Source organism: Rattus norvegicus, chromosome 5 (genome assembly GCF_021556685.1).
Source record: "Rattus norvegicus strain SHRSP/BbbUtx chromosome 5, alternate assembly SHRSP_T2T, whole genome shotgun sequence".
Lineage (NCBI taxonomy): Eukaryota > Metazoa > Chordata > Mammalia > Rodentia > Muridae > Rattus > Rattus norvegicus.
The window spans coordinates 33,776,834-33,802,143 of NC_141538.1; the positions used below are offsets into that span (position 1 = coordinate 33,776,834).

General features: G+C 40.7%; 1 protein-coding gene across 1 annotated transcript in view; it reads right to left on the reverse strand.

Moving 5' to 3' along the window:
• Necab1 (N-terminal EF-hand calcium binding protein 1) overlaps positions 1-19,277 on the reverse strand; it is a 204,270-nt gene extending 184,993 nt beyond the window's left edge. The window contains 2 exon segments of the mRNA NM_022302.2: positions 11,671-11,695; positions 19,063-19,277. Coding sequence (NP_071638.1) covers positions 11,671-11,695; positions 19,063-19,161 — 124 coding nt within the window. The 5' untranslated portion in view covers positions 19,162-19,277.
• Between the last annotated feature and the right edge of the window lie 6,033 nt (positions 19,278-25,310).

Here is a 25,310-nt window from a genome sequence, read left to right on the forward strand (position 1 = left end):
AGTGATTTTCACATGAGAGGTCACTACTCCACTTTCACTAGAATGTAGCTTTATGTACCCTACCTGTTCTACTCCATTTTGTCTCTCTGTCTCTATATGTGCATGTGTCTGAACGTCTTTGTCTCTGTCCCTCTTTCTCTTTGTGTGTGTGTGTGTGTGTGTGTGTGTGTGTGTGTGTGTGTGTGTGTGTGTGTGTGTGTTATCATGTATGGACATGTTGCTAGTTGGTCAATTAGAGAAAATGACAAGATCTTTGCAAAATCATCAAGGAACCAAAAGGTCTTTTTGACCTATTGAGCAGGTAGCAAATGGTTTAGGAATTAGCTTGTCATCTCTGGTAAAAACAAAACAAAACAAAACAAAACCTACCTACAAGGAAACCAAGCAGAGGGAAACTAGAGGGAGGTCGGTGGGGGAAACAGACAGAAAGATAGACAGACAGACAGACACACACACACACACACACACACAGAGAGAGAGAGAGAGAGAGAGAGAGAGAGAGAGAGCAAGAGAGAGAAAGAGAGGAGAGAGAGAACACATTTGGTTAGAGTCACTTGAGAAGGGAGTATTAATTTATTAATTGGGAGATTGTCTCCATCAGATTATCTAGGGAACATGCCTGTGGGTTGTTAATTGGCTTATAAAAATTCATATCTTTAGGACCTACAGAGAATTAGTAAAGGAATCTGACATGTTTTGATTATTCACAATATTAAACACCATCTATGGGGATTTACTTTTCTTACTCTTCCCAATTACCGTGGAAATCAAGTCTTCTGATTCCTACCTAATAAGCAAGAAAATAAGCTCAAAGAGATTAATTGTCCAACATCACAGTCTAATAAATGTATCGTAAAGTTTCTATATCCGTTTCTCTTTGTATTCTCAACAACTACTGTTTGGCACACGAAGGACATGGATTAAAATACCTAGTGCACATGTAAATGATGAAACAAAGACATCAAGGTTTACATTTGTCCTCTGTGGTTCCATATCTCTGTCATATCATGCATCTTCAAACATAGTAAAAGGATAATTCCATGTTTTCTTTCTTCTGTTCTTAAATTACTTTGAATTACTCAGTATTATTCATTTATTATAGAAGGTCAATATTTCTGCTCTGAATAAAGCAATTCTGCTGCAGAAAATGAGCCATAGCAAGTGAACTGCCCTAGTTAGGTGCTAAGACGCTTAGGTTGGAAGGGACTCTAGACACAAACTTTATTTACACCCCTCTGTCCTTGAATTTTGTCTCACATTACTCATGGATAAAACTGGAATTATGATAGCACCCTCCCTGTGGAATCTCATGAAAATTGTCTAGTGTTTGGTATGAAAAAATGCTTTACTAAGTTATTGACTATTATTAGTATAACAATTTCACTTGATGTATGGACTAATATTCTCAAGATTATAGGAAACTTGGTAACAGACTATTAAATTTCAGAGTTTTATAAAACCATTTATGTGTGATTTAAAGTGTCATGGGAATCACAGAAACATCACAGGTGTTCATCAGAACTCTCATAAATAAAAGTGATACACTGTCTCAATGAATTAAGCTCTTAATATGAGGCCTGTGTCAAGCAGTCTCACTACCTAACTAGATACCTATGCCAGAAAGCAGAAATGTGTTTCACACTCCAAGTGCCAAGCACAAGGTATGTGCTGTCAAATTCCTTCATCTTTCCCACTAACCCTTCAATTAATTAACAACTCTTTGCTAATTATAAGTCAAAAATTTCACATTCACTTTGTCATCGCTGTTCTCGAAGCACTGATCTATTGACGTCTTCAATGGCTCTACTACGGTGGGTTTTACAGTGTGCTAAGTGCTATTTCAGAGTCTGGGTGAGAGTGGGACATGTGGGTCAAGAGGTCATTGGTGTTGACCATGGACCTGACAGGACTGCTCATGAGTTACATGCAGACCTACTAGACACCAGGGAACGTGGAAGTGGTTGAAGCTTTTGGCTGGAGTCACTGCTAATTGGTGGCCCTGTCCTCAGACAGTAGAGGCTGCTGAGGAGCCGGGTGTTAGAATTAGATGTTACACTGTATCTTACATAGAGGCATTTCTCTCCGTTGAGATTTCTTCCTTTCATCTAACTCTAGCCTCTGGCCAGTGGACATAAAGCTAACCCACATACTAGGCCAAACAGAATTCAGAGAGGGATGAATGGGAAAGATCAGCTTGATTGTGGTACAGTTGTTGATGATGGAATGGTACAACTGTTCAATATATACTTCTACAACTTGAAAAGGTTTCTTGCTTCCTCACAGTTTTTATGGCTCATCTCTTGCTTCTTCCCTTCCGTGGAACCACTTGTCCCACTAAATCCTCAGTAGAATGAACCAAACTTTTTCTCAATATTCCAGGCAAAATTTGTGTGATCTCCATTCATAGCATCACAACTGTTTCATAGTGTTTATGACATGCTTACAAGTCAGGTGTTACATATGTTACCAAGCATGGTGACATGCACTGTCCCTGTGCTCAGAAAGAAGATGTATGCATATTCCCTTCATATAACGATATACGTTCATAGAGACCAAGGGAATGCATTCACAGACTAGCTTTACAATGTGGTAAGAATATGAGATATGTGACGCTATAGATGGGAACATGAAAGAATTGGGTAAAGTCTTAGTACTTATGAAGTTTATATTTCTCACTTGTGACATCTTTATGCTATTTCAATTTCAACAGTCCCACAAGGGAAACATATGAGTATAACTACCCTATGTTTTCAGGTGTCAAAAGGACTTGACAAATTGACTCTTATTTGTAAATAATTCATATGCTGTCTTAGTTGTGGTTACTATTACTGTGGGAAAACACCATGACCAAAAGCAAGTTGGGGAGGAAAGGGTTTATTCGCCTTATACTTCCAGATCATAGTCTATTATTAGAGGAAATCAGTCAGGAACTCAGGCAGGGCTGGAACCTGGTGGCAGGAGCTAATGCAGAGGCCATGAAAGAATGATGCTTTATTGACTTACTCCTCATGACTGCTTTCTTATAGGACCTGGGACCACCAGCCCAGGATGGCACTACCCACCATAGGTTGGGTCCTCACCCATCAAACTACTACTCAATAAAATATGTTACAGCTGTATCTTACACAGAGGCATTTCTCTCAGTTGAGATTTCTTCCTTTCATCTAACTCTAGCCTCTGGCCAGTTGACATAAAGCTAACCCACATACTAGGCTAAACAGAATTCAGAGAAGGATGAATAGAAAGATCAGCTTGAGTGGAAACCAATGGCTTGAAAATTGTTTCAAGCAGACAGAGCTAGGGATGTATGTACACAGGAAGATGGCTGATCTGGAGTTTAGTGTCCTTAAGCTATAACAAGTGGAGGCAAGCAGGTAGGTAGGTAACAGCCTGCTGTAGAGTCCAGGCTTTATCCTGTGGACAATGAGAAGCAAATGGAGAATTAGAATCCACAAATAGAAAGATCACTCCATTGTAGACCCCAGTGAAGATTTCTACCAGAGCATTCATTATAATGTATAATTTGATTCTAACTCAAATGTACTTCCCTCTCAAGAATATGAACTTAAACTGTATAATCAGCTGTCTCTAGCTATATAATCAGCTGATCCCCAGACTCCTGTCTTAGGATCAAATGTCTGCAAATTGTGAGAGAAATCAGTTGAAGCAGTTGTCTTGTGCTGTGCCTTCTCGGCAACAGAAGCCTCCACCCACAGGTCAGGCATAATGTCCAGCGGGAGGAAACATTATGATCCAAACCTGAGTGAAACCCAGATTCCATTTGCTAAGGTCTCGACCTGACATAAGAATCTAATTCACAATGTAAAGAAGAAATAAAAATCCCATGAGGTCTTTTTTATAAGATTGCCCAGCAATGTTTCAAGGACACCACTAGTGAATAATTTCCCCAAACCTGGGATTTTGACAACTGGCTGTCTCACTGGAATGGCATGCTCTGAAGAAGTACACTGTCATCATATGGCCAACTTAATATTCTAGATCTTTGCTATCTGGTAAGTGCCATCATGGTCTCTTATGTAGATCCTCTTCTGAGTCACCCATTCCACATCACCCTTTTGCCAGCTTGAAAGCAATTAGAGAAGTCTGTGCAGCAATCCTCTAACAGGAGTTAAGATGACTTCTGAGGACTGTGAGGTGAGGGACTAGGAGTTAGGTAAATTTCCCCATAGGCAGACAGATAGGGAGAGAGGAACACTAGGTAATAAAGATGGTGAACCTACAAAATGGCTGGCTTCTCCCTTGGCCTCCTAACCTGAGACAAGAGTCTGACAGTTTAAAAAAAAAAGGTCTGTGAACTGTGCCTTCTGCCAGTAGGCCCCTTGCTTGATGACTGCTTTATCAAGTTCAAGTCTGAACCAGGACATGATTATGTAACAGATGGGAGCCAATCAGCCATCTTGTCGCTCTTTGAACTGATCACCCTAAATCAGGGAAGGACAACCCTTCAGAGACTTTTAAAGCCCCAGATCTCAGGTAGAAGTTAAATTTTGGTTTCCCAAGCCCAGTGTCCTGCCCCTGTTTTGTAGAGAGGCTTTTCTCTGTGTATGTCTGCTGCATGTGTGTGTTCCCTTAGCTCTTTCTTTACTAGCAAACAAACAGCAAGCAAACAAAACAAAACAAAAACCACTATTTTAACTAAACTCTGTTCTCTGGTGTCTCTCTCTCTCTCTCTCTCTCTCTCTCTCTCTCTCTCTCTCTCTCTCTCTCTCTCTCATGCATGCACCAGAGCCACTATCTTTGCTTCCATTTTGTGGGATAAGAAGCTAAGGAAGCTGTTGGGGTCACATCAGAAAGTGGAACAAAGGTTTGGGTCTAGGTAATCTGACTACAGGTCATAAGCTTAACCGCTATGCTACATCCCTCTGGGATCTAGGAGGATTAAAGAAAACGGCTAAGGTAAATTGCATGCACATGTAAGGTTGGATCCAGGCTTTAGGATAGATGCTACGCTCTGTATACTTCAGGCTCTGCTGTCATAGCTGGGCCTGACTTCTGAGCATTTAGTGGCCGTTTATTGGGGTCACAAGTCTGAGTCTAGATTCCTTATGTGATATCTGATAGATCCTGCTATGTAACGATCAGTAACTCCCTGATTTTCCACTTATGGGGGGAAAAAGTACCACATTTGTATATGTGAAACTGCTTTTCACTTCAGAAAAGGTACTGTAGAAGTAAAGATTTTGTTTGCTCTTGTTTTGCTATAAAAGAAAAATCTCCTTTCAGTCAGAAACTGCAATGTTCCTCCCAGTGCTGTGAGCTGCTCCTAATAGGGTCCTTCTTAGGGCATAGATTAAGTGAATTATTGCTAATAGACATGGATTTTGCTTCCAGGGTGGTAGGCGTCTACTTGACTTTCTATTACGCCTGAGAAAAATCATGGGCACAGAGTTATTTGAGAGTTCTTCTCAAATGATCTTATTCTAAGTTTCACATACATTTTATGAAATGATTGAGGCATTATGAAATAAAATTCAACTTTGCATTAATATTAATCTCTGGGCATACATATCAATCTTTCCATTTTATTTGGGGCTGCATCTCTAATTACAAGTAAGAAGGGTTTGGGAGCTCCTTAGGGTTGAGGAACAATTGTCTGGATGTCTCACATTTGATCCCATGTTTCAGAAGATTATAGACTGCCCTAAGGCTCTGGGGTGATATGTGAAAATCTCACCTCTCTGTAAAGAAGTCCTGTATGCTGAACCTTGGTTTTAGTCTCTACTTATCTTATTCTCATAGGAGAATAGAATAAACCAAGATTTGTGTGATGAACTTGAATGTCTTTTTATTGCTTCTCATATTATTATGATATATATTATTATTATATATTGATTAATCAGTACTCGCTGACCAGAACTCAATGCAGTCTTTAAAATATACAAATGGAACATAAGCTGTTGCCCAGGATGGTTCTTGCTAATGCTATTTTCTGGAGATTTGCTAGTCATTTAGCAAATCTTTTCTTTTTTTAGGCTTTCCAATGAAACACATAAATTAAATGTTACTATTACTTATTACAAAAACAGCACATCAGACCTTTGTAGACCTGTTACATTGTAATACACACACACACACACACACACACACACACACACCACAAACACACACACACACACACACACACACACACACACACACACACACACACTGAATAAGTCAATTTGGAGTAAGAAAGGTCTCCAGTTCTATGCTGTTAGCTTAGTTAGTTGATTCAGTCCATTATAAAATGTTAGAAACAATAGCTAGAAATATGAGCTACTAGTACCTAGATTGAAATTAATGCTTCATGCTGGCGGTAAATTGTCATCAGTAGTCTTGCTAAGCTGCAGACCATGTGTGTAGCAGCATTAAGGCAGGCAACATGAGTTCACTGGAGAAACAGCGGCAAATCTATCAAGGAAGTAACCCACCACCATCTGATTGGATTTAGTGTGTGCTCTACACAAAGCATTTCACATATGGTACTGAAAACAGGACCAGTAGGCCATGGGTGGGGTAGGGAGTCATAGGCTTTAGTGGCAAAGCTGCTACTGTTGGCTTGCTAAATGATCGTGATGTGTCTGTCAAATTATATTCCAGTGTTGCCATCACCTTGGGTCAAAGAAGCATCTTTTTGACAGTAGTGACGCTTAATAGATTATAGCACTGAGAATACATGATTTTGGAAGTCCCCTCATAAGTGAGACACCTATATTATCATGTTCTCCTCCACCTCACTCTGCCACAAGGTTCAGGGAACCTACCAGAAGATGTGGAAAGAACAAAAATGGAAGCATCAGATGAAGATGGGGACAGCAATTTGGTCCTCTGATTTTTGATAGTTACACATCTATTGTACTCCTGAATTCATAGCAGGTGTGAAAACACATGCAAGGTCTGCTCAAGATTGGACCTGTTATTACCCTGTGGTGAAATTTGGAAGGGTAGGTTCCAGTCTTCTTTGAGAATGAATAAGAAGTTACTAATTCATGAGGGAAAGACATTTTCTTCACATACGTTCTTGTGATCAAACTTAATGAAACTCTTTAGGTCACCAAAAGCAAAGGAAGAAGAAGAAAAGACATGAAAGAAAAACAGGAGAAAATTGGGAAAAAATAGAGAAAGGATTAGTGAAACAGGAGAGGGTGTGTGTGTGTGTGTGTGTGTGTGTGTGTATGTGTGTGTGTGTGTGTGTGTCTGTATGTGTCTATATGTGTATGTGTATGTATGTGTGTACATACATGTGTATGTGTGTATGTATGAATGTGTTATTCACTATGAAATACTGTAATGAAATATTGTGTATCGGAAAAATATAATAATAAAAAGCAAAATGCTTCAAAAGTATAATCTCAATTGATTCTCAAGACAGCTTTGAAAGAGCTATCATTAACCCACTTCACAGATCTGGAGACAGAGAGGAGGTCAATGACTTGTTCAGTATCGTGAACCTGGACAGAGAAAGAGTCAAGATACTCGGACTCTTTTTTGATCTTCTTATGTTCTTTCTACGACCTCAAGCAATCTACTTGGTGGGCTTCTCAGAATGATTCCAGTCAATGTATATTAAGAACTTAGGATTGGTACTAGGCCACAATAATCAACCAAAACTTTTAGTCATTATTAATAATTGATATAAATAGCTAAATAGCAGGGCACAGCTTGATTAAATAATTCATATAATTCAGTTTCTTCCTCAGGTTTCAAGGTCAAATTGTTGATGATGCCACTCCTACAAATATTCACAACTCTTTACTTAGAACCTATGTCATGGTAGGCAGTTTGCTCAGTCTTAAGAGCCTCAGACAGCTCTGTCCTCACAGACTTAGAGTAACTAAAAGCCAGAGAACTACACCATAGAGCAATTCACCAGAGATCAGCCATTACCTAGAGGTCAAAACCACCATTTATCTACCCTAACTATTTGCTGACAAGAACAGCAGTGGGTCTGAGCAAGTGCATATCAACAAGAGGAACTGGATGTCACTATTCACTGCTAGAAGCCTTTTTATTTTACATTTTACTAAGCTAAAGAAAATCTTTTGGCCCAGACACAGAGCAATAAACACAGTATGATCTTAGTTATATGTGGAAACTGAAAAATGTCAAACCCATAGAAACAGAGAGTAGAGTGGCAGTTGCTATGTACTGGATGTAGGAGAAATGGGGTGCTGTTGTTAGAAAGATAGACTTTCCAGTCATAAAATGAGCAAGTTCTGGGACCTGCTGTGTACTATGGGTGGTGATGAATGCATTAATCAATTTGCTGCAAACCACTGCACATCGAATACACATAACCCTACATCAAATTATATATCATTAGTACATGCAATCCTACTAATTGTTAGTTAAATTTCCTTAAATAAAAATTATAAATATTTTCAAACATTTGAAAAATATCCATGCACTGTTTTCATTGTTATTCAGCCCAGGTGTGAGGAAGCTTCTCCAGAGTTTGTGCATTTCTGTGTTTAATTTGGGGCTTTTCAGATCAAAGCACTAATATCTCCCCCAAGCAATACCATTTCCAAGTCTGTCTTTCTGCTTAGGATCCTAGCCTGTGATTTAAAAACAACAACCAGACCAAAAAATATCTCACCAAGACATCGTTATTATAGCTAATCCCTAATCATGCAGTTTCTCCCATTTATCCTGCAGCTTCTCTTTTATGTCACATCGAGTCCAAATGCTAATTCTGTCCTCTGGCAGGCTAATTCCCATTCTGCTTATTGCTCCTCCTTCCTTTCGTTATTACAGCAATAATTAAGCTGTTCACAAGGGTCCCTGTCACGTGAGAGTCCGCTCCCAGGAGAGCAAATACACTTAACTGCTGTTTATTTGCAAACACAGAATACAATGAACATGTGGTCCAGAAAGGTGGTTACTTCTGTATCTTCATATTTGCACTCGATCTTTCCCGCTCTGCTTTTCTTTTTCACTTCAGCACGCCTGGTAAATAGCTTTGTATTTTCTCTCCGCCAAATCCCACTACTGGGGACATTACTGAAATGTCACCAATTGCTTCATATAGTGAAGGCATCATGACACCAAAGGGGCTCATAACTTGGAAATTAAGTTGCTACTGTGTGTCAGACACTCCCCCAGAGCTTTTATTTACATAGATCACCTCATTGATTATTTACAAAGATTCCTGGCATCTGTAGAGTGACCAGGTGGAATAACTGTGTTTTAAGCCCAGATGTGCCGTATTCTAAACATCCCCTAACTTTACACCAAGAGTCAGGGTCAAGAATAAGGCAGGGCCAGCAGCAAACCACTGAACTGAGAACGGGACCCCCATTGAAGGAATCAGAGAAAGGACTGGAAGAGCTTGAAGGGGCTCGAGCCCCCATATGAGCAACAATGCCAACCAACCAGAGCTTCCAGGGACTAAGCCACTACCTAAAGACTATACATGGACTGACCCTGGACTCCAACCTCATAGGTAGCAATGAATATCCTAATAAGAGCACCAGTGGAAGGGGAAGCCCTTGGTGCTGCCAAGGCTGGACCCCCAGTGAACGGGATTGTTGGGGGGAGGGCGGTAATGGGGGGAGGATGGGGAGGGGAACAACTATCTAGAAGGAGAGGGGGAGGGGTCAGGAGGATGTTGGCCCGGAAACCCGGAAGGGGAATAACAATAGAAATGTAAATAAGAAATACTCAAGTTAATATAGATGGAAAAAAAAAGAGAATAAGGCAGAGCGAAGGTAGAGGGGAGTGAGCAGATCGAAGCGATGTATATCATCCAGAGTATTTTCACTACTAATTTGTTAAACGACTGTCTACAGGTATAAAATACATCACATGGTGGTGATGCAGAAGACAGATTTCTGCCCTAGAGAAGCAAGCTTGACTAAGGGAACTAGAATCTCTAAGGATCAACGTCAGCCCTCCACTATATTGATCTATATATGTGGAAGTTAGGAACTCAGACAATGGGCAGGGCCCTGCAGCATAGGGGCGGCTTCCTAGACTTTTGCAGTATGCAAATATGTGGACATTCAGAAGCTCCTGATAAGCAGAGGTTAAGGCAGGCGAGTATTGTGGAGTTGGGCTAATGGAGAAGGGCTCAGGCGACTGTGTGGCTCCGAAGACTGCAGCGTAAATGCAAGCAGAGACTGCGAGGCAGGAGCTGGGGAAAGGTGGTTATGATCACTTGGTAGAACCCAGCAGTATGAACAGGGGTAGGGAACAGGAAGGAATCACTTTCAGGGGAGGAGATGTTGGAAATGAAGGGTACAGAGCTGACAGGACACGTGACTACGCTGCATAGCATGCACTGTGGGGTCACTACGGTCGTTACATTTATTCTCATGCATTTATTTGTTACGAATATGGAGTATGGTAACTGGATTTACTATGATTATGGAGTATGATAGTTTTCATAGAAAGAGGAATGATAGACGTAAAGGTAATATCAGGCCTTAATCAGAGTCTTGAGGTCCCAGGAAACAAAAGATACCACCCGAAAGAACACGGAGCTTCAGGAGCCAGGGAGCCAGGTATATCAGAACAGGCAGAAGCTGAAACACAAGGCAGCCGCCAGGAAGATGAGTGTGCCCCTCTGACGTATATCAGTGCCACTGGGGCCAGATATTAAGCAAAGGGCTAAAGCATCAGATAGGAAGGCAAATATGAAATATCCTCACTTCCTTCTTCACGAGCAGTAACACAAGCGAGCAAAGGGCAGCCTTGATTTGGTAACATGACAATTGCTACATCATGATTTAAAGAGATATTCTGGTAGTCAGACGGAGGTTTATACGGTGAGACTGGGCATGCTTTCTCAGTGCTCCCTGGATGGGCGTTTGGGGTCGGGGAGAAAGGGGTGCAATGCTGGTAATGCTCCCCGGGATCTGTATTCTTACGCACAAACTAGATAACATGCTGTAATGGTCAGATCTGACTGCAATCTTTCCTTGAAACTAAGAAGTGAGATTGCAAGCGTGGGAAAGACACTTTTGTATCCTGAAACCGTTAAGCTGCTTTTAAGAGTAATATGCCTATCTTGAAGTACTTAAGTAGAACAAACTTAATAAGCTCTGATTCTGTGGAATGTAATTTCTAGCGGAATCAAGGAGTTAAAAAAAATACCCATAAATGGACTTAGCAGAGCTGCCTGTAAATTTTCAGGGCAAATTTTTATTTTTGGTTTGCTGCCTTTCACTTCTCTGCCTCTGTGAATGAGAGTTTCCCATGCTTCAGGTAAAGAGTAAGCTGTCCTGTTTCTGGGCAGCAATGCCACAATGCCTTCAGAACTTCTTCTGCCACTATGAAATTGGTGAGCCTAGATGCCGGTACCAAACGGATTTTCAAAAACCTCTGTAGCTTAGAACTCTAAGACAAAATACATACACCAGTACACGCACTGAATCTAGGCTGCTGTCGATATACTCTTTTTTCAAGCATTAAAGGGAGAAGTAACAGCCCACGTACAATGGGACTTCTGACTTCAAAGGCATAAATCCCATCTTGCTGTCAAATGTGAATTCATCTGCCAACTTTTCATGACTATCTGGAGACATAAACTTGATAAAAATTATGACTATTGCTAAAATCGCATTTTACGTGTCAATTTCTAGGGCTTTCCACTTCTCTGTTCTTCTTTATAAGACAGTCTAATATATAATGAATTAATAAATAGAAATTGTAGAATTTGGGTCTTACCATTTTTGTCTGCTCTCCTCAGTATCTGGAAAGAAAAGAAGAAAATTGTTATCCTCTTTTTCTGCTGTGCTGGGGCTTAACTCACTTGCCTAGCATATGTGCAGCCCTAGGCTGAGTTTCCAGGATTGGCAGAAGAAAAGAAAGAAATCTTTTGCAATGAATGCTACATTTACCCATAATTCATATATTGCTAAACAAATAAAACTCCTATGTTAAGTGAATGTTTTCCAACTGAGACCTTCCTTTTTAAATATTCCCTCATCTGGAGACAGCTCCAATGCTCATCAACAGGTTAAGTGATAAACCAAGTGTGACATCAGTATAATAAAGAAGTAGGTGGGCCATTTAAACATAATCAACCATCAAAAATAATTTACATATAAAACTCTGGTTGTTTCTTAACATGGTTAGGCTGAATAGAAAGCCTAAACCCAAAAACACAAAAGTCTTGGTATTTACAGGTTTTAGCTGCACGATAATATTTAGTGACAGAAAGTAGATCAAAGCTGTCTAACAACTGTCAAGTCTGAGAGCTATGGATTATAAATGTATATCAGAATACTATTGAGGATAATAAAAATGTTAAATCATCTCAAGCACAATTGTTTCACTGTAGAGGGCACAAGTGTTCACAGACTGGCACTGGAGAAACCAGGAATGTTAATCATGAAAGGTTGTCTCCTCAATGAAGGAAATGTTGTTAATAACATGGTGACCTTTGCTCTCTGTAGAACCAGGCCTTACCCAAATCCCCCAGAATGTTTATCCCATACTCTTCCTTCCTAGACCTTATTTTTAGTTTTGTTTCTCGTCAATTGAGCTCATCCTTAGGGGAGATGTCACATGAACGTTATAGTCTGCCCATCTCTATGCTATCTCAGAGACCACACCAGATCCCAGGCCCAGAAGCTGTAGAACCCGTCTTCATGCTAGAGATCACAGGACTTTGCAAAAGAGTTTTGAAGTAGTCATCCCTTAAGCTTTGTTGCACACATGGGAAGAATTGTTACCAGAAAACTTTTATCCAAATTGTACTATACTTAATTATGTCCAAAATAACCTAGCCTTGTGTCAAACTCTACAAGTTTGACTTCGCTTGGCTGACTATGTCATGGTGAACTGAGTTTTCATCCTTGTCTCTCTTCAGATTGTTTTGTTGCCAGCTGTGACATTTGCAGGAACCGTCACATTTCACATGTTAGAACTCAAAACACTTACATTTTAAATGTATGCACTTTAATGTAAATTAGTTGACATCTCAATAAAATTTGAAATAAAAGCAGAGCAGAAAAATAATAAATGACCAGTAGATAGGAGCCCACACATCTATTCTGTCTTCCTTGATATAGTAATAGTGTTAACATAGAACCTCTTTATGGTGTGTAGATGTACTGTGATTCTCTGGCCATCTGGTGTCCCTTACATGGTGGCAATGTTTTCTATTTGTTTTTCCTAGAACACTTAGTCTTTCCTGTACTCTTGGTTTCTATGCTTAAGGGCTAGGTAGAACATTGAGGTCTTATAGAGTATCACATCTGTTGTTTGATGTGTCAGGAACACCTTAGGGTCAGTCAATAACAAGCTGTACTTGAGCAGTTAGGAGAAAGATAGAATTTGCTTGTTTGGGACTTAAACATGGAAAAATATAGGCAAGGTGCTGCCCTTGGACATTGTGTTATACATGCTATGGGTTGAACTGTGCTGTTTTCCTGAAAACAGATGTTGAAGCTCAAGTTTCTTAGTACCTATGAATGGGACCTTATTTGAAATTGGGTCCTTCTTTGATATAATTAGACAATGATGAGGTATGGGGCCTAATGTGATAGCCTTCTAAAAAGACAACAATACAGGGACACTCTCAACACTCCAAGAATCTGTGTTCAGACACTTGGAAGAGCCAACTGGTGCTCTCTGAGCCCCTGGATAGTCTCTAAGGAGATAACTTGAGGTGCTTATTACAAAGGCCAATACTCCATTATATATTTAGACTTTGAACAGTTTTTGGATCTTTTATTTTTTCTGTTAGGAGCAATCCAATTAACCCCATGTGATGTAGGCAGTGGCAGAAATCTAACTAGTCAACATAATGTGTTGCATACACACCTGCAGAGAATGACCGTCTATGGTATTGAAATGCAAACTTTAATTACATGGAAAGAGCCCTTGAGGTTCTTTTCCCCCGAGTAAGCTTTAATTATAGCTAAATAACCAGAACAGTCTTCATTTTTGCATTGGTGCTTCTTGGTGAATGGTTTAAACATAGACAACTGTTTTCATTATTACTTTGGTTAGTTTTCTTTGTTCTATCACAGGAAAAGTGTCCTCCCTTCATTCTTTTGCCTTCACACAACTGAGGCATGAATAAATATACTCTTCCCTAAAATGTTTTAAATTATAAATACCAATATTATTTCTAACACATCTCATCCATGAAACGTTCCCAGCAACAGATGGGTACCACTCTAACTATCAAACATATATCGGTTCTCCATTTAACAAAATAAACTTCATCACTGTGAGAGGATGACTTTCAGTAGTGAGGGATCCACTTAGAATAAACTGATACAACATTCTTTTTCTAGCTTGGAGTGGTAACTGGTAGAAACTTTGAAGATCCTTTCTTCCATAAGAGCTTGTTCCTGTCTTCCAAAATTGAAAAGCTACAGCCAAGTCAGAGAAGCATGAAGCATATCTCATCCCTTGTCTTTGATTGACCTTGAGATTTGAGTTTTGACTTCTATTGTGTCTTCATGAGTGTGAAATGACTAGAGTAGAAGCAATCACACATCTAGCAGTGGACACAGGACTTCCATCACCACACCATGGAAACAACAACCAGGGGCAGTACTCAGGCTCTCAGAGATAAAATTAAGACAGAAGCTCATGTTATTAAGCTCCTGTAATTAAATATGGATAGAATTGCCACTTCTGCAAATTTTGCCTCAGAGCTCACAATATAAAAAGAAAATGCACTGCAGACGAGAATGAAGCTCAGTATGTAGTGTTACTACAGCCTGCTAATCTTAACAGCTGTCCTCACTAGGCATAGTAAATACATTTAATTATGTCCTGGGAAGAAGCTTAAATATGAACAATACTGTACTTCCCTATAATTTACAGATTATCATATAGCTTCCTTATTACCTCCAGATATTCTTTGATACCTGTAAGTGAAATTCCTTGTTTCTCACTTTAAGTTATTGAGGCCAGACATTGAATGTAAATGTTATCATGAAAGTATAAAACCATCACAATTCACTGGACTAACAGGGTCCCCAGAACAGGACTCAGGTTATGATTTAGGGTAAGATGAGTTGTCAGTCACTTGGTGGAATCCTGGAAAAATTGGATGTACTGCAGAATTTTGGAGTTTATATGGAGCATAAACTTATATATAGAAGAAAAGAACAAGGTTCACAGTCCTGGGCACACAATAGATAGTTTTGTGCAACACCATAGATTGCCCTCAGGGTCCAGGGAAGTTGGCACCTGAAAACACATGACTAAAGTGTAATTAATACATTCTATTCCATTCTTCTCAGTGTTGCCCAAGGTAAGCCCTGTGTGGAAAGATATAGCAAAAAAAGCCATCCTTGTCTAGCTTTTTGCTTGACATTTTCCAAAACATACAACCACATTCAAAAATCCCAGTGTGCGTGTGTGACAGACAAGACAAGAGATGTGTAGCAGGAGCAGAAATCAGGCATAGGCTCGTGATGTCAGAAAGCCCTTTCTGCTCTAACAATCCCCTATCTATGCCATCTCACACACAAATAAGTATGTGCAAGACTCAGAATCAAACACCTTTTAGAAGGAGAAGCTATTACTCAATGTTACCAAGTTCTGACCTCCCAGGCCTTTGCATGAGCACATACATAAATGGAGAGGGGAAAGATATCAAATTATAAAGTCATCACTTTCTATCTGACACTCTAGCTTTCATCCCACCTTATCAGCAAAATGGAGAAGGTCCTGTTCCTTCTCAAATAAAAGCAATGAGAGGCAGGAAGTATGGTTTAGAGGTAGAACACCTGCCTAGCATGCACAAGACCCTGGATCAGATGCCCAACGGCGAGCATAAGAAGATTCAAAGGAAATCTATTTAAGAAGGACAGTGCCATTGGATGATTAGAGCTGCAACCCATTTCTTTTAGAATTTCTCTTGCGTCAGGAGCAGAATCGAAGATTTTCCCCCGCTGAGAAGTAGCAGACTAGATTAATCAAAAGAGAACCTGACTACTCTAGGGACTCACATTTTAAATGGGACTTTATTCCCCATTATCTGGAATTAGGAAACTTGGGGAAGCATAGTAAGGCGGTGGAAAAGGAATGCAATTGACAGCCTTCTGATCCTTCTATGTTGCTGTATACTGGAACCTCTCCTGGTCCTCTCCCTTGTCTAGCAGGTGTGAGTGGGTCAATATGCCCAGCAGGAGTGTGCCAGCATGCGTGGGCAGCCAGCACTCGGAAAAGGCCTTCTTCTCACCCTCAGTAGGTATTCACAAATAGTTATGATGACGGGATATATAATTGTGACTCTTCAGGGAAAAAGAATGTAAATAGTCTTCATGCAGTTCCTTTGTGAATTGAGCCACAGCTATTCTCCTTAGGAATTCGTGAATACGAACATGGACATATCATAATACTTCATATATACATTCCATGTGTCCCTTTCCCCTTTGTTCTTTAGAGTGTCACCCCATAATGAAGACATGACACCTGCTGAGGAGTATAAAAGAGAAGGAAATAAAATACAATGACTCTACAAAATCTGATTTTCATGTTAAGTCAACCAGCTATCTTTAGTTTCTAACCAGCTTTCTGGGCCTAGCCGAATCCTCAATGGTATCTTCAAATGGGGTTTAAGCAGATTCCCTAAGAAGTCTAAAGATTTACTGTGTCAATGATACTTGTATATAAATAAAGCTGTTCTTATTGGGAGACTCACTTCTTCCCCCAAATTGGGAATTAACCTGTGAGGTGCAAGGTCCCCCCGTGGTTTCATGGCTCTTCAGATCTAAAATGGGAGGTACAGCTACCTGGTCCTTATGATTTGAATAGAATTCAAAAAGCGATCATTCTTAGCAGGGCTACTAGAATATGCTACATCTAATCAAATCGAATGACGTATTTATGTTTCACATTTTGTTTTTGCTAAAACCAACATGATCCAGACATGAATAATTCAGAGGTCTCGTCATGTCACACAATTCACCAGAGTGTTAAATTTTTCCACAAAATAACTCAGAAATGTGTAAACAACATATTTTCTATCCAAGAAAAGGAAGCCAACTGCAGCTAATCTTTTTTTAAAACCGTATTTCACAGAAAAACAGGCATGTTAATGCTTCTCTTGTGGAATCAGTTTTTTTTTCTTTGTTTTGTTTTTTTTTTTTCTTCCCAATTCTGGAACTAGACTTGAGAAGGTAAGGGAGCCAGCCCTGTTTATAGATGAAAGTTCCATCAGGACAGGGACCTTACCTTGATTGTAGAACTTGGGAACAACTGTACGTATATAATAAATGAGGTTTAAACTTTTGCTTTTAAAAATCTGCAGTTGAACACTTGAGCTTAGAGCGGTAAGTCTGCTGGGTGGCATTTTTTTTGTCTCATACAGTTTCATTTCATTTCTCAGCAGAGGATCAGCAGGACTTGTTAGAGGCATACGATAAAAGCACAAAGCAGTGCTTAGTGTCCTCAGAGGGCAGAGCAGATAGACCCAAGAGAACAGAGGTCCCACTTGACCTCAGAATTAACTTCTTGGAGGATTAGTTTTCTTCCTAATAATGGTCTGGATGAGAAAGGTCCTGATTCCCTCCTGATCCTGGGATTTGCCTGCGCACGTGTGCTACCTTAACTTTATATTGACCCAACCTAGCTCCTGGATATCAGGGAATGAAGACATAATTAGAATATCTAGAGCATAGACTGACCCTACATAGAGGCTGTTGGTTTTTTTTTTTTTTTAAGAAAAATAAACTATAACAACTTGGAGCAGCAAAAAGTGGAAATCGTGTTTTCATGGGGAGAAAATGGCTGACCCCCAAAGCCTAAATCTCGTGTTGGCACTGCCTGGTAATGTAAGGAGAAGGCTGCCTGGAGGTGGGGTTGAACATTCGATTAAGTATCTTAAACAAGTCTTAATTATTGATATGAATATCCCCTCAACATTCCAAAAGAAAGAGTCTACATAATTCATTCACGACGATTCGAGGACTCCTTGCCCCTCCCCCATTGTCTTCAAAATCCCTGACTGGCCATTATGATTATTGTATTTGATGTTCCCATATTTTCACCTTTCATAATCAAGTGTATTTGGCCTCTGGCCCACCTCCTACATCCTTGGACTTTAATAAGAAGAGATGGTTGAGAGAAGGGGAGGGGCAGAGACAAACAGGGCTCCTTGGTGCTTTGCCCCCTTCACATCATGCTAAGCAAGGAGCGGCTAGAACTGGCGCCACTGAGCGAGCCAGACACTACCTGGGGGAAGAGAGTGAATTTGACATGTGAGCAGCAGAAGCAAAGAGAGCCAGAACCCAGAAGGCAAGCCACCCAGGGACAGGAAAGCCAGGGAACCTAACAAGGCAACCGGGTGAGAAACAGAGAGCCAAAACATCGGGTACAAAGCAAAGCAGAATCAAGGAGCAAATAAGATCTAAAACTGCTATATTTATAGAGAGATAGAGATATTACAGCATAAGGGTAGAAAATAGCACAGAAGGAAAAGAATGGTCATGTTAGAGAAGCAAGTGAAGGAAGTCAATCCCCAAGCAAGGAACGGGACCAAGGGGAAAACCATCGAAAGCTAGAAGAGAAGGTTAATGATAGTAATTACAACTTAGGCACGGGGGAGCAGGATAATAGGGAAGGGAGCGGGCACCAAAAGGGAAAAAGAAAATCATTATCATAAAAGAGACCTTAGCTACTGTTGTAAAATAAAAAGGGAATACGTTCAAAGAAATTGTTTTTAGAAGCAGCTGGGAGCAGCTGGAGGAGCATCACAATGTCTAAGGCTGCCATCAGCGCTCCCCAGTACAAGGGAGAGTGCTTGCCAGCAAACTGGTCAGCAGGGATGAGTCCGGAATCAAGTCTTACACAGCCCAGTGGAGACTATCCAGCCCCCTAGAAGCCCTAGGTGCTGGGAAGTCGAACTTTTTGGGCTCCTTAACGCTGATAATCAAAGCAGCAGGTCTAGGGCAGCTCTTTACAAGTTGGATGACAGTTCTCCCGCTAGCATTTATTTGCCTAGTGTCCTCTGGTGGGGACAACGGACAGGAGCTAGTTTGGGTGGAGGTCTGATAGCACTGCCTGCGGGCAGCCGCTGCTCCCGACCCCTCCCCTCTCACAGGGGTGATGCCTAAGGCGCCCACCTACTACTTCATCTATACTTACGTCGAGGAAGATGGACATGCCCTTGGACAGCTGCAGGGCAGAGCTGAGCTCTTCTGAGGAGTTGTTGGAGGACGGCGAGGTCTCCCGGGAATCCTCCATCCTCAGCAACCCTGGCGCCGGCGGGCAGAGAACGGACTGGGCGGGTGGGATGCAGCGGTTCTGACCTGGTGCTGTCTCAGCTGCCGCCTCCCCGTGCCGCGCCACCGGGGTTGGATGCGAGTGGGTGTTCGCTCTGCGCGCACCTCCCTCTGCTCAGCGCGGACTCTCCTCCCTCTCCCGCCCCTAGGCTTCAGCACACTAGCTCTCTCGCCGCCCCCTTCCCGTGGCTGACTGCACCTCACTGGGGATCAGACTCATCCCTGCACTTAGCAACAATGTAACTCCCTTTGCCAGAGAGCATTGCCTAGCCTTGGCAAGCCTTTACTCACTTGCCAGAGGTAACCTTCTGGACCCTGCCCACCACAGGGCACTTTACCGGATAGACCAGATGGAGCTTTGTTTGAGCAGCAGAGGGGCGAGGTCAGAAGCACTAAGGGAAAACCATGAGCCTTAAGAAGGAATCTGAGTCTTGCTGATTCCATCTTTGATGGGAACAGAACTCTGTACCCTCCCCCCTCGCCAACTCCTCCCCACACCCAACCTGGTTCCTGATTCTATTCTGGAAGGGATGGCTAGTTTAGTTTGGAATTAAGGCACTGGGTTTGGCCATCTGCCTTAGTTGCTTTTTTTGTCTCGTGGTCTAGCAAATTGCTAAATCTTTAAAGTTTAGTTTTTATGAATCGGTAAAATGATCACCAGGGTGGTACTTATCTCACAGTTCCAATGCTTGCACACGTGACACTATCAGGTAGGTGGTGTAGGGAGGGGGAGGCAAGCCAGGCACATCACAGACAAAATGTAGGAAGATAACTCCTTGCACCAGTGATCCTGGCCGTGAGCTTCCAACACTGTGGATTCTGGTGTTTCCACCTCCCTAGCTCCAGGCTGCTCTGTTATCTAGTGTTTACGAAGAATGAGTTTAGTTAGTCTCAGCTCTGACCGAACGTGTGTCACTTAGAGTGTGTGTCAACTTCAAAATGTCCTATCAGATGAATTGTCATTCTTCCTGCAGGCTTTCTTTATGCCTAGACCTCAAAGATCGTGCTTTCTGAGCTAGGGTACAGAAAGGCCTTACAACAGCACCCTTCCAATGGTGCATTTATTCATTCTAGGAGTCAGGAACTTCTACAGAGGTATTTGTCGGTCTTAATCCACTATACTCTGAGAAAGCCAAGATATATGAAAAGCAATGTGTAAGTAGGCTTCTGACTGAGAGATCCAACTGAGCAGGGCCTTGATATCACCCATAGTTATCAACAGCAGAACTGTCAATAAAGATGCCTCTAATGGTTTCAGCCTCCAGCTCCTTGAGACCCCTCCCACCCCAGCTACATGAGTTGTCCCAGTCTAAACCCCAGGCTGCACAGATGCCCAGAAGGATCCCGAGACAGGAAGCGCTGTTCCCTACAGGACACAAGGGCACAATAAAATATTCGCTGCATTTTATAAATAAGTTTTGGGCATCAACTTGGAGCAAGTAGCCCAAATGAAAAAGTACCCCTCCCCACAAAGCAAAATGAAAACAAATTAAGGCCTGAGTTTCACTTCCTGATTCATGTTCACTAGCACATGATTGTCCATGGCCGTATTTTTTTTTCAGAGCTTCTCAAACAATCACAATGATCCCAGAATTAATAAGCACTTAAAGAAGAAGAGCTACAGAAATTAGGCAGAGGCTAGTGACCTCGGACCTGAAGAGTCCAGGGATGAAGCACTGAGCTTCATTAAGTCTAGGGTCAAAAACTTGATTAGGGGAGCTATTGATTGGAGCTGTGCTTTGAGGACTATTAATCTTGAATCTTCATGTATTTATACCTTATTAACTGTGAGTTTTCTTATCTGAACAACTAGCATAGGTCCTTTCCTTTGACAATTGCTTATCGAAACAAAATGAAGAATTATGAAAAAGTCTAGCCAACCTATCAAAGAAGTACTGATCCTTCAAATCACGCAGAAGCAAGCACGTGCTGACAATGAATGTTATGGAGTTTACAAAAACACCGCATTTGTTCTCACTGTTGACTTTTTGTCAGTAAGTACAGCCTACATCTGGGCTCTCTAACTCGTGTGGGTCTCTCTGCCCTCATATTCAGCCTTGTGAACTTAATATGTTTGTGCTAGTCCCATGGAAACAAGCCTAGGTGAAAAGACAGATTTTCTTTGATTAGAAATGAAAAACAGGAAAGTAATCTGTCACCTGTGTTCAAAACTAGAGAAGTAGCTGTAAGATTTCAGTGACGTCATCCTGCTTCCTTGGCTGACAATGCTTGACAGCCTATGTACCTGTGGCTGTCCTTGTTTCTTCTGAGGAGCTATTGAGAAGGAATGTAGGAAGGCTGGAGATAACCTAGTGATTACGAGTCCTTACTGCTCTCGAGAAGACCTAGGTTCAGTTCCCAGCACCCATGAGATGACTTACAGCAGTCTATAATTTCAGTTACCCACACCATGCAATGCATACATCTATAAGCATCTATAACACCCATAAGCATAAAATAGAAATAAATAAAAAGAATAAGAATGTATGGCTAGTGAGATTGCTTCATCAGTAAAAATACTGCCCATGAAATCCTGGCTGAGTTCAACACCGTAACTCATATAGAGGTAGGAAGAAGGGACTTCACAATTCTCCTCTACGGGGACTTCCTGGCAGTTGTGCCCACACATAAACACAACAAACACCACACATACACACACTCACACACACACATGCACACACATTATATACACATATCACATTCACACACATGCACATTCCACATACACATATGCACAAATACATATCATACATCACACACACACATACACATGAAGAAGTGCATATGTACATATGCACACACATCATTACATACACACATAATTCTGAAAGAAGAAATGTAAATCATTTATCAACCTACTGGTAATTATTTCTTTTAATGGCTTCCACAAGAATTGTATTATGCTATAGCTGACTTGCTTTCATGACAAGAATAATGGTTAAAGAAGGCTCCACAAGAAACATATGACAATTAGATTCTCATTCACAGCCAAATTCAATCGTCTTTACAAAGTGGTAACCGAACATATTTTTGGTTTTCTTTTCATCTAGACAGAGAGCATTTTGAAAACTGTTTTCACACATCGTTTTCCTGAAACACAGATGCTGTACTGCTGTGCATAGTATCAGTTGCAAACAGCAGACAGCTGACTGGAGGGAGGAAGTGTATCTTCTTCCCAACTTATTTGGAGTGAAGGCCTGGGAAGAAAGAAAGCAAAGGAGAAAGGAATGTAATTGAAGATTATAGCTCCCAGACTTGCTCTAAGACTGACATGAAGATATTTGGAGCATTTCAGCAGATGATGGCTATGTGGGAATGTATTGAATTTCAATCCATCTGTCTCGTGGAGGAACTATTATCTAAACCATTTCAGACTGCCGGGGATCTATTTTATTTATACTTTAAATCTAGGGAGCACTATCCTTCGGAGCAATGACTCAGGATCCTTCCGGTCTGGTTAATGGACATTCTGTTGCTTTGGAAACCTTAGAACCAAACCCATCTTTTATCTGGGGACCTAGACAGAGGGTTTATGTTCTGAAAACAGGCAGGACTCACATCTCCTGTACAATGGAAGATGATTCCTCTCATAGAACCCAGAGCAGATGTTGAAATGTAGGTTTAACTGACAGGATACTTAAATCCATATACAATCTAGGAAGGGACATTGTTAATTACAGTGGGTACACAGAAGTGAGGGTGGGGCAGCCACAATGCTGGAAGAGCCCTGCAGACAGTTCAATTTAAAGAAGGAATTTTGTGAATAAGATTTTTCCCGATTTCTTTCCTGATAATTCAATTACTGGGATTTAGAAAAACGACTGCTTTCACTGTGTTGATTTTGTATCCTGCTACTTAAGTTACAGTATCTGTGAGATGTAGGAGTTTTATGGTAAGAGTCAGGATCTTCTGAGTGTAGGATCATGCCATCGACAAATAGGGATAATTGACGTCTTCCGTTCCTGTCAGCATCCTTATTGCTTCTTCCTCTTGTTTTATTGCACTTGCTAAGACTTCAAGCACTGTGTTGGCTAGAAGTGGAAAGAATGGGCACTCTTGTCTTGTCCCTAATTAGTGGGAAATGTTTTCAGGTGTTAGACAATTAGAATAATATTGTCTATAACTTGTCATACATAGCCTTTCTTCTGCTCAAATGCATTCCTAGTTTCTTTAGAGCTGTTATCATGAATGGTTGCTAAATTTTGGCAAAGATCATTTCTTCATCTCTTCAGATATCCACGTTATGCCTGTCCCTGAGCATATGTGTATGCTATTTTTATTGACTTGGACATGTTGAACCATGCTGTGTCATTCAGTTTGCACCAATGTAATTGAAAAATTTTACACCTATATTGACCATGGACATTAGTATATATTTCTTTCCTTATTGGTGCTCTACTCCATTTGATATCAGGGTCATTATGTCTTCACAGAATGCCTTCAACAGTGTCACTTCCCTTTTGATCTGTGTGACAGTTTGAGGAACATTGTTGTTAGCATTGGTGGAGGATTCAGCAGTGACTCTAACTGGTCTTCTGCTTTACTTTATTGGAAGATTAGGGTTGTTTGCTTGTTTTGTTTCTAGTTTTGTTTTCCATTGCTTTAACTTTGTTTCTTTTAAAGACATTTTGTCTCACCTTATTCTAATTTTGCTGGGTCCTATGTACTTAGAAATGTAGTCAATTTAAAAATTTCCAGAATTTTTGCAAACGTGAGTTTTTAAAGTCTCCCCTAATGATCCTTTGTATTTTAATTGAATTTTCTGTTACATGTGTATTTTTTAGCTTCCCATTTTATTAGTTTGAGTCTTCTCTCTATTGGGGGGCTGGTATAGCTAAGAAACTGTCAATCTTGTTTCCTAATCGCTTGACAAAATAAGTATCTGATGATAGAAATAACTTCCAAAAACAACTTAAAATACTGAAGAAAGAAATTGAAGACTTCTTTAGAAAGACCTTCTATGCTCGTGGATTGGCAGACAATATTGTAAGGAGAGAAAGAGAGTAATGAATGAATTACTGAGTACAGGCTACAGACTCTAATCAATCCTCATTGAAATTTCAATCACATTCTTCACAGAAGCAAGAAAACAATTCTAGAATCCATGTGGAATTGTGTTCAACACAATGCCTTGAGCAGCCAATGTAGTTGTAAGCAGAAAACGACACTGGACACATCACGTACCTGTTGTCAAATTATACTACAGAAGCATATTAACAAGAAGTAGTATTACCATCACAAAAGCAGAAATGTAAACTGGTGAAACAGAGCCGAGCACCCAGAAATGGACCCATCCAAATACAGACACCTATTTTTTTCAAACCATACAGAGGGCAGTGATGGTTGAACTCTATCTCCAATAGAGATTCTGGGAAGATGCCCATTCACACAGAAGAACACAAATTCTGCACCTCTCATCCTGCACAAACATCCATTCAAAATTGAAACAGTTCTTCCTACCATGTTGGTAGCTAGAGAGGCCTGCTGGGAGCAAGACTTCTAAAGAATATGTCTGGAAGGCTTTGTGCAAAGACAGTTTTGCTGGCTGCAGATAAGGTCTCCGGAGATAGCATATGATTCTGCTTTAAAAATTGAAGGTGCTTATGCCTGAGATGAAACGTTTCTACTCAGGGGAGAGATGTGCTTACAAAACAGAAAACAGCACAGTGACTCCTGGAGGCAAACCAAACAAAACCACAGAAATCTGGGGAAAGGTATTTAGGGCCCATGGAAAGAGTGGCACGGTTCATACCAAATTGTGAAGCAACCTCTCTGCAAAGGCCATTAGACTCAGGATGAGGGTGATTGCTGTACCCCTCCTAGATTTAAACTAATAAAAAGCAGAGAAATAGAACTTTTTAAAAATGGATCAAAGAACTTAATAGAAGACTGAAACTTTGAGAGTGTTTGGGGAAACATTTCAAGGAACAAGCATAAGCAAGAATCTCTGAAAATGACAAATATCATAGGAAAAACCCCTAAGAATTAACTAATGGCATTCCATGACATTAAACATCTTCTGTACAACAAAAAAGTAATGATGAGAGTGAAGAGGCAGACTAAGAGTGGGAAAAAAATCTTTTATAAGTGTACAGTAGAAAACGAATTAAT